The sequence below is a fragment of the Cyprinodon variegatus genome, unplaced genomic scaffold (genome assembly GCF_000732505.1).
Source record: "Cyprinodon variegatus isolate N-32 unplaced genomic scaffold, C_variegatus-1.0 Scaffold493, whole genome shotgun sequence".
Classification (NCBI taxonomy): domain Eukaryota; kingdom Metazoa; phylum Chordata; class Actinopteri; order Cyprinodontiformes; family Cyprinodontidae; genus Cyprinodon; species Cyprinodon variegatus.
In genome coordinates, this window is record NW_015150946.1 from 293,847 (window position 1) to 304,702 (window position 10,856).

The window sequence follows — 10,856 nt, forward strand, 5'->3', positions numbered from 1 at the left end:
TATATATATATGACTTAGAAAGATTTATTTTGTCATTTTGTATACAATGAAAACAAAAAGAAATTTCCATTAACAGCTCTCCAGACAATTTCATTTTTTTAATGTGCAACCTGGAAAACACAAAAAAATACATAAAAACAGGAATATAAACATATGACTGCATATTTACAGTTCTAACATTTCAAATTCTTTTTAAAATAAATATATATCTCTGAAACCGAGGGCGTTCATACCCTCTCACTGAAATCCACTTACTTTTTGAACAGTATCCCTGCTCAACATTTCGGAAATGTTACCACATATATAATTGCTTATAAATATAATACTGGCCCCATCATCTTAGTATTTTCCCATAAGGACAAACAGTGTCGCAGTTCTCTTCCACACAAGGAAGAATGTGGAAGAGTGATAAGCAATGTTCCATTTCTTTAGACATTCAGAAAATATTAATTTTTTTGGTTATCTTTACTATAACCTGATCTGATTTAATGTCAGTGAATGGGGGGAAAAACATAACATTGGTCTCTTTTTATAATTGTTTTTACCTGCTTGACCTCTGTTTATCTAAAGAAATGAAATGCATAAGTAACAAATGGTCATTATAACAGCAGCAGCAGCTGAGACAAGAATATAGAAAGGAAATTTGCAGTGATGGCAGAAAATGAAAGGTGGCATTAACGGGCTGTGAGAGATGAAAGCATTAATGCAGGTAGCAGCGGTTCACGGTCTGTCAGCCTGGGAGTCAAAACCACATTAAAAAAAAGGTGCTTTTCATCTTTTGCTCTTTAAAAAACGGCAGCTGTAGTTTCAGACCTCTTAACCGTTTGAGTAAATCGGGAAAAACCAGAAAGGTGCGTGTGGTGGCTGATGGTCTCCAGAGCCCAGTGACACAGATACACCTCTTCATTTAGACTTGTCTAAGGTCCAGAGTTTACTAATGAAAAGCCTTTTGTTGCCTCAGACCTCCTGAGGGTTTTTGTGGTGAGAACCTGCCTGCTCTTTCTCAGTGGAAGCGTGTCAATGCTATAGGGGCGTAAAACACTCCCTTTGGGTTGGCTTATCTAAACAAGAAATTCTAAAAGATTTTTTGTTTTTATTCCTGCTTTCTTTAGGGGACTGCAGAAACATATGTAATCTCCACATTTTAAAGGAAAATCCCAGATTACCTTAATTGCCAATTGCCTCCATTCATCTAATCTACCTAAACCTCTTGTCTTGTGTAGTCCCCTCTTATAATGTTCCACACAGGGCTAACGTCATTGTCCACTGGCCTTGTTAATTTTTTCCTCCCTTGTACCTCTCAGCAGTGACCTTGGGCTGTAGATATACAGTCTACACGTACACCCAGGTGTGAGCCTGCATACTGATGACTTACACACACACACACCCACACACAGGGATTAATGGTGTATCAGGCACATTTTCTCTCCCTTTCTCTCTTCTTTATTATGTCCCTTACTCTGTTATTCTTTCAGTGTCTTTTTTTATCCCTGTACTCCATGGTTCTGCTCAGTTGTGTAGCAGCTCTGTGTTCCAGCCATGAATGAATGCTCCGCTGCCTATTATATGGGGTGAGGGCAGCAAGGAAAGAATTAAAGGAGAAGAGGGAGAGAAAAGAAACGAAAGCAGCTTGCGTGGATCTTTCACTTCGGCTTGAAGAGCTCCGTTTATTTGCGACGTTCATAATGTGAAGGCAGGCAGGGGCCGGAGTGAGTGAGTCTTAGTTTTTGAATTTCGTACCCGACTGAAGCCATTTTCACTGCCACTAAAGGATTATGGAAGATTACAGCTCTCCATTTTCTCAGGGTAGGCAGAGCTCGGCGGTCGATGCATGATGTGCTTGTACTAAGAAGTAATTTGGTCTCTTGTTCAGTCACAGACTGTTGGAATGTTGTCACAACATCAGGTGTTGAGCAAGCAGTGGCACAGTGCAGCATTTAAAAGCTTGGCGGCTACAAAACCTTCAAATAACTGAAAGATAGTTCAGTCAATGCCATGATTTTCATATGAAGACTAGTCGTTCTGCTCCTTATAGCACATTAAAGTTAGCTTAAAACTGTTTTAGGCCAGCTGACGGGCAGCTTGCAGCAATATGTGACTGGAAAGACATCACTGAACTATAGTATAAAACTCAAGCCTCTCTACTTCCTCTGCTATTTTAACCTTTAGAATATTGTGACAGAAAATGATGGAATAGAAATAAATGAACATAATTAGTAGTATTTAAATTAATCTCTCTTATTAACAAAACTGTTTTTATATATATATATATATATATATATATATATATATATATATATATATATATATATATATATATATATATATATATCTGAAAAGCAAGTTATTCGGTTAGAGTTGGTGTTGCACCAGTTTTATCTCTATTTAAGAGTTTACAAAGATCTGTATCTGGCTTTGAAGGTGTTCAGAGGAGAGATTATGATGCTAAGGAGTGTGTAGTTGTGTCTGAGGCCCCCAGTCAGCAGCCAGAAGCTTTGTTGTGACGCAGACGCAGTAACGAACTAATAGACTTAACAGTCAAGAGATTGACTGAGCAAAATGTTTGAGACAGAGAGAGAGGCAAAGAACTGAGGAAGAGTGAGATGCAGACAGAGAGAGAGGTTAAGGAAAGGTCAGGTGGACCAGTGAGACCGTGGCTTAGTGTAAACTCAGCTGGGATGAGTTGATTACAGATAAGGGGAGTCGGTACAGAATTAACAAGTAGTCCTGTTTAACTTCCCAGCATGGATTAGCGGTTTATGAAGGAAAAAAAGCTAGAGACAGAATAGAGAAAATGACCTGAGTTGAACACAAAGTAGAGAGAGTGTGTTTACGTGCAAGGATACAGAAGCAACGACCTGGTGCATCTTGTAAATATCTGCTCAGAGGAAGTCTGCCACATTTCCCCTTTCCTTCACCGAATATAGACCCGAGCTGTGAGCATGAGCCAACCACAGGCTGGAAAACGTCTGTTTAGCGGAGGCCTGGATAGTGTTTCCTAATGCTGCTGTTTACAGTTGACACGGAGGGTTATTCAGCTGTTAAATTATGCATGTGTAAACACACACACAGATAAAGAGATGTGCTCATAAGCAGGGCTAATTAAAATCAGACACGCAGATAAATGCATTCACTCACAAATGCACACAAGCTCTGTGGTGACAACACTAAGGGAGTCACTCGTGAATAGGATGATGAATCCATGTGTGCGCACACATATTAAGGTCGTTGACTCACTAGTACTTGAGCTGTGCGTGTGTGAAGGGAATCATCCAGGCCTTTAGCATACGTTGCGTCCGCTTCAGTGTCGGGAGACAGACAGGATTTAATGAAGTGGGAAAAGCACATTGTAAAGTGATGTTGCCTTTTCGCCGTTAACCAGAATGAGTCCAATGGTTTGATATTAAGATTAAACATGCAGCTGGGTCAGTTTGTAAATGGTAATACATAAAACACCTGCAGTAGGGATGCTATATCTACTCCATGCTCTTTTAGATCGGCTTTTAAATGGCTTTAGTAAGGAGTCGGCACTTTGCCCAGAGATGCTCCTGGCAGCTGTCTCGCCCTTTCTCCTTTAGTCTGTGTCCAGTTTGCGCTTTATAACCCGAGTACTCGCTTCTCACTTCCATCTGCCCTCCATCTTCCTCTTTAAAGCCGCCTTGTTTTGTTTTTCCAAGCCTATCATGGTTGTCCCTCTGCCTACTTTATAATTGTTTCTGATATTTCTCCCTTTTACTTCTATGTGTTTGTTCTAATGCTAATCATTTCTGTGCGTTTACGCCTTTTTACTGATTGTAGTCTTTCATTTGAACCTTTTCATGTTTCAAACATTAAGTAGGGCATAATTGTGAATATGAAAGATGGTTTTCAAAGTTTTAAACAGATTAGGAACAAATAACTGAAATGTGTGTTTTTTATCAGCCAAACTTAGTTCTGTTCTAGAACAATCTTTTCCTGCCTTGAAGTGTTTATTATGATGTTAAGTACCACTCAAGCTCTGATTATATGTTTTGGGACGTTGGGATGAATTTTAACCTCCTACGTTGGTCTTGAGTCTTTAGCAGACTCCATTAGATTTTCCTGTATTAGTGCCACATATTCAGCTTCAAACATCCTCCTGTCAGATGGGACCAGCTTCCCTATTCCTTGCTGTTTTAAAAAGAAAAATGGCCGTTATGTTTTGCTATTGAGAAAGTGTGCTCCAGGTATTTTGTATTGGTAGTTTTCCATCACACAGCTTGGGTCTTATTTGTCCAACTTGTGTATAACTAACTAGTCAACAGAAAGACATATTCTCCTGCTTGAACAGTGGAGCTTTAAGCTCCATCAGACTTACTATAAACCTTTTTTCTCCTTTTTTATTAAAGAAAAAGGAAAAATCTAATTCCCTATTGTTGTAAAGCAGCAATAGGGGTTTGATTATTTTTACAAGCCTAGTTCTAGCTCTCATCACTCCCCTCCTCTCTTCCTTCCACCTGTTTTCTTCCTTTCGTTGGTATCCTGACTCCTCTCCCTATGCGCCATCTCTCCACCTTCAGCTCTGCCTCGTTGTCAAGTGGTGACTCACTAGAGGCGCGCAGCCAAGGATTTGGCTTGCTGGGACACACACACACACACACACACACACACACACACACACACACACACACATTCGCATCCCAAATCAGCCAAGAGTACAGCGTGCAGACCACATGCTGCACGTACTGCACAGGCATGCACACACAGAGGGACTGTTGAGGGCCAGGGCTGTGAGAGACGGGTAGCTGCACCGTCAGCCAAGTGAAAAGCAGCGAACCGTCTGAGTCACATAAGCAGAGCAGAAACGGAAAAGTAAATCCGCCGACACTCACGCATACAGTCTATTTTGACACCAAGTAATGATTTCCAGCTTCTATGAGGATTTGTTTCTCCCCTGTTCAGAATTTAGTGCCTCCTGTTTTTTTTTTAATGATTTTTATTTCTTTGTTGAACCTCACAGGAATAACCAGGAAACATCATTCATGGTTTGAGCTCTTTGATTTCCTCCTTTTGGCTCTAAAAATATTGTGTTAGATGTAGGAGATTAGATTTTTTTTATGCATAAAAAAAGGGGGGGGGCTCTATCCAACCCTAAAATGGACTGTAATAATTAGCTTTATCTTTCTTTGGACTTTTTTAGGGAAGATTTAAAAAGTGTTTTCTCTTTCTCACTTTTCTGCAGGTGAAGAGAACTTACAGCAATGGCACGTATAGAGCTGGAGCGATGAGACAGATTAGCCTGGTAGGAGCCGTGGACGAAGAGGTCGGGGATTATTTCCCAGAGTTCCTCAGCATGCTGGAGGAGTCCCCCTTCCTAAAGGTGAGTCTGCTGCTGCTGCAGATGCATGGCAGACATCCCAAACGGCAGCTCATTAGATATATGGATCGGGGTTAAAAATGAGACGGAGGAATTCAGATCAGCTCTAAATGCTTAGGTAATTTTTATCCTGGATGATTCCACCACATCAGAGGACTTAAACCTTGTAAAGAGTGTGTTTAGATGTGATTAGGCAGTGAGAGATTAAAACCTGTCATTAGATCAGTGTTTTATTTGAATTTTTTGTAGATATACACAAAAGATGAAGAAGAATTCAAGATGCTACCCCCATTAATATACTAGGGCGTTAGATTTATCAGGTGGTTAATCTTGATACAGCTCCTAGCTTGCTCTTAATGTCTCCTCAGAGCGGAGGTCTTCAACAGGGGGTCCGTGACCCGTAGGGGTCCACGGAGGTACTGCATGGAGGTAGCGAAAATTTTGGTTGATTAGACTTTTTTTTATATTCCACCCTGCCTTTTTTTCCACTAATTGAAATGTCTTTAAATACACGTTAACATGAATTCAACACACTGTAGTAAACAGATAAATGAAGGCAGAAGATGTCTTTCAGTTATCAATTCACTCATTCAGCGACACACAGGAGCTCTTTCAAGCTGGGCACCGTTTCATTCACAACACCTGTCCCATCAACCAGGAATCAAAATCAGAAAGACTTTAATAATCCCAGGGAGAAATTACTTTAGTTACATTACTCCATCTGTAATAGAGTGACTATAGGACCAGTTGGATATAACACAATTTCATACAATATATATCATTAGGGGGTCCCCGCTCCGTCTCGCCATCAGTTTGGGTCCTTGGCCTGGAAAATGTTGAAGACATCTGCCATAGAGTAATGGATCTTGATAATACAGTAATTTTGTTGTTGTTTTTTCCCCCCAAACTTTTCCTCCCATTGAAATCACTAATTTCTTTGTTAATTGGGATTTACATACTCAAAACAAAGCATACTTGTGAATTAAATAAATGTATCTTTTCCTCAAATATATTCTCCTGATCAGGCTGCATCTCTACCGCTGTATGTTTGGGGATGCTTCTAATTGAGGTTATTCCTGAATTACCTTGCATTGAGATCTATATGAAAAGATGTTTCCTTCTTCAAAAGGTCACTCTGTTTTTTTTCCCCATCCATCAAAAAGCTTAAATATGTAGAGCAGGCTTTTAGTTGGAATATTCATACAGTGTTCACCTCTGTATCACATCTTTAGGCTTTGCGCAGCGTACGGGGACCGGGGTTGTCCTCCCCTGGACAATTTTGAAATTTCAACTCTCTGAAATGCTATTTCCTGCATTTTAAGGTGGATTGCAGCTAACTTTTTGTCTTTGCTACAACACTACTTTTGTCCTAATTATGGGAAGTGTCTCTGCTTGACTAGAGTTGGAAATGTCGTAAGGAAGACATGAGATCATTTTTAGGTACAATATTATGTTTCATAGGTTAATTCAAACAATCAGAGTGTAACCTAAACTTACTGCTAAAGACAAAACTTGATTGTTAAATATAAATCCCTTTATTCCCCTCAATGGGGAAATTCAATCTCTGCATTTGACCCATCCCCTTGGGGAGCAGTGGGCTACCATTGTGTGGCGCCGAGAAGCAGTGTGGAATTAAGGGTCTTGCTTAGGATCGAACCGAGTACTTACAACCTTCTCAGAGCACAGGCACACTGCTCAAACCGACTAGGCCAACATTCGCCACTACATTACATATACAACAAGCTAAACAAACTGAAAAACAGTCTACAAATACTACAACGTAATCTGCAGACCGACAGAGGAGGAAGTGCCAGGACTGCTTTTATTTCTGTGTATCTACTCTGTTAAGAATACATCTGTCACTGAAACTAACCTGAACTTGGTTGTCACATTTTCATGTATATCAGTACATTTTGTAAATGTTAGCTGATGTGTTACACAAGCAAGTGTGATGCGCTGAAGGGCAGTTATACCAGTTGTAATGTCCAAAGGGTAAAAGAAGTACACAATTATCCACAAACAAAATCCATTTATCGATCTTTAGGAAATAAATACTCCAATTATCTTGGAAGAACCATGAAAAAACTGCAGCATCTGTTTGAGATTTGCTACGGATTTAGTACAGATCGCGCCCCTCCCCAGTTGTCATTTATGTTAGATGTTGTTTTTTTCCCCCATTCTACGGACAATATTGTCCCAAAAAAATCCTCCAAAATAATCCTATAGTTATCAGGCATTTAATGAGTTTTCGCAAACTTTTCAAGCTTACCTGCTTGCAAACAGCGCAGCATGCTTGTTCCCTGTAAGTTGTCTGTAGGGACATCTGATATTCCACCATAATCCGGGAGAAAATTAGGGCGTACCAAAGCTGTACATCCCCAAAACAGGGGCGTACAATTAATAATATTTTTAGTAAAGGTACACCCGAACCCACTGCTAGCTAAAAGCCTGATGGAGACATTTTGGGCTTCTAATGTGACAAAAATGTAGAAAATATAGGTTCTCTATGTATTCCTAAAACCTGCTGGGAAGAATATGCCTCAGCTGTCTTGTTTTCTGGCATAGAGCAGATTGGAAATCTACTGGGGCTTTTTATTATGCTCTGATTTTCTTGCATCTTGAAGGAGTTTGTCACAAATTCTTGGGAGCAGGAAATAATCTTATGAACAGCTGATAAATGTTTCTGCATGTTGCTTTGATATGAAGCTATTCCTCACTCCTTTTCCTCTGCTTGTCTGAATCCAGCGGACTCTTCCATGGGGAACGCTTTCCAGCCTCAGAGGCATGAGTCCAACAAAGAGCGACGACGGTCCCATAATGTGGGTCAGACCAGGAGAACAGATGATACCTGTGGCAGATATACCAAAGTCTCCTTTTAAAAGAAAGCGGTGAGTCTTTCCGTAAAGTCTTCTTGTTTTGTTTGTGCCTTGTTAAGCCAGCCCTCCTTTGTGTTTTCAGTTGGTGCTTCTATCGTTTTATAGTAAGAATAACACATTTAAATCAAACTCTTACCAATTTCAACCAGCCGTCGTGGTAACGGCTTGAAGCTTTGTTGTTGTCGAGTTGGACTGGATGAGGCAATTACCCTCTCGGTTTGCCTGTGTCACGCTATCATTGTTGCTCGTATATCAGCGGGGCCTAAAACAGTCGAGTGCACGACTCCTGTGAGTGAGACGAGTAAAAAACCAGCACGGGTTTGTGTGTGTGGTGTTAGCGGTGTGTGGCTCACCGCTCGGATGAGATCAGCGTTGCATCAGACTGGTTCTCGTGGCTGAAAGCCAAACCAGGGACGTTGCACACCGGTCATTCCTATTGATCCCAATCCATTTAAGCTCTTCTATTTAGGTACATTTTTGTTACTTTTTGAAATGAATGTGGACATACAGCTAATTGTTCTGAGGCTTTTTTATCCAGTTATGTCTTTATATGATTCATTTTCTATTTCAATGTAAAACCTTATTAAATTCAAGAGCTGCCATTCACTCTTTCTATTTATTTCATCTGCTCTACCCATCTCCTTCTCCTTCCTGTCCTTGTCCTCCTCCGACTTATAAACATCAACGCTATCTCTCTGTTTCCTTTCTCATCTTTCCTCAGCCTCATCCTCTTGACCTCCTCTTACCGCTTTTAAGTTGATTTATAGCAGAGTTATTATGCAGGTGTTTTCAGGAAGCTAGATAGCATGGAAAAATAAGCTCATATATTGAAAATGTCAAAGCTCTGGAGGATCTTTTGTTTGTGGAGGCGAAGGAAAAAAAGCTAGATTGGAAAAGCAAGCAGTACGCACAGAAAGATGAGAATGTGATCATGTTTGGAGTTGGTCCATGGCTGCAGCTTCTGTGGATGTTGTTTTGAAGGACGTGACTGTGTGCTCTTTTGCTGTTTTTTGGTGGTTTTAGTGAAAAGGTCAAGATTTTTTTTTTCTCCCCATTTTTAACTGAGCTGAGACTGTCTGGAAAATCTCTGATTATAGTGATCACTGAATGAAAATACACCCAAAATAGCTCAGCTGTTTGGGAAGGAGATTTGCGTGAGGTGTGTAATTATTTTGCATAATTAGAAACCAAATGTTTTTTTTTCCAATAGCAATATCTTTAAACTGTGGCTAGAAAAACATGCTTGAATTAGCCTGAATGCCTAGCATAAAAATATATTTGTTACATGATTGTTGCATATTGCAATAATACGTTTGTGGAACATTGTGCTTTAGAGGCTAGTGTTGGCTGTTTAAATTAGCTATCAAAGTCCAAAAAACAATTGGTAAACTTGTTTATGTCGAGGTTTGTCGAAAATAATAGGCCTTAAACAGTATTTTCGTATTCTTGTCATAAATTTCTCATACTTTTTCTCCTAACTTGGACTTTTACGAACACAACGTCAGATTCAACAAATGTCTTAACTTTAGAAAATGGTCCACATAAACGTGAGCGCCTGTTCCAGAGAAATATAAATCTTGATAATCACCATCATTCCATACAAGAGTAAGAATTCCCATACCACTATGGGAACATGCAAGTGTTAATTCATAGAAATGGCTTTAAAGACGAATAAATTCAACTTTAAAGGTTTGCAGAGCGAGGATCTCCTGTTAAAGGGCCAGTATAAAGCCAAGAAGTGGGAAATAAATAGTTTTAAACAACGTGGTTTTACTGTTAGAAGTGTTAAAATAAAATATGAAAAGAAAAATCATTTGATCCGAAAACAGTCGATGAAAACTACTGATGGAGGCCAGGGGTGCAACAAATGATGTAAATGCTTAATATTAATTCAACATTAACCAACATGAGAAAGTTCTGCTAAATCTCCTTTGATACACGAACACACCAGTAATGTACATCTCCAGACCACATCTGTCATCCATCCATCACAATCTTCATCTCTCTCAAAACGCATATAACATAAATAAAACCACAAAACTCTATTTTAGTAAATTAAGAATGACCCAAACACATTTTATTTAACCACAAAGCCGAGGAGCTGCCACGGTGTGAAATCAATGCAAGTGTTACCGTTAGAGGAGCTTTGCTGAACTTTATATCCATTTTCTGTTCCAGATGTTATTTCAGCTGTCGCTTGATCTCTGATTCTTCTTTCTTTTTTGGCAAAATAACAAATTAAACCTTCTCCTATAGATACCAGGATGCCAGCTGCAGGTGTAGTGATCGATAGTTCTGTTATCGGTAAATAAAGATATAATATATAATCACATCGTTGCATAATATGTAATAATGTAGCCTAATAAAATAGACAATTACTTCTAAGCACAGTTCAGACAATCTGTAGTTTGCATGTGTCTAGCTAAAAGTTCATGTTCTTGGCATTTACTAAACATGGCTGCTGGAAGCTAAAGACGATGCTTAGTTATTTACCAATTTATCACTCCTGGATCTTTTCTTTTTAACAATATTCTGCTAATCAATAAAAATTAAATCATAACAATAGAAACTGGTAACAGTTTAATGTATCTAAGGAAAATGAAAACAATTTACTTCTAGTTTTTGCTAATCTGATTTAAAAAAAT

General features: G+C 39.3%; 1 protein-coding gene across 1 annotated transcript in view; it reads left to right on the forward strand.

The window, feature by feature from the left end:
* LOC107094610 (round spermatid basic protein 1-like) overlaps nt 1–10,856 on the forward strand; it is a 34,796-nt gene that overhangs the window by 15,918 nt on the left and 8,022 nt on the right. Inside the window, exons 5-6 of the mRNA XM_015390341.1 lie at nt 5,201–5,338; nt 8,081–8,223. Coding sequence (XP_015245827.1) covers nt 5,201–5,338; nt 8,081–8,223 — 281 coding nt within the window. The remainder of the gene's footprint in view (nt 1–5,200; nt 5,339–8,080; nt 8,224–10,856) is intronic.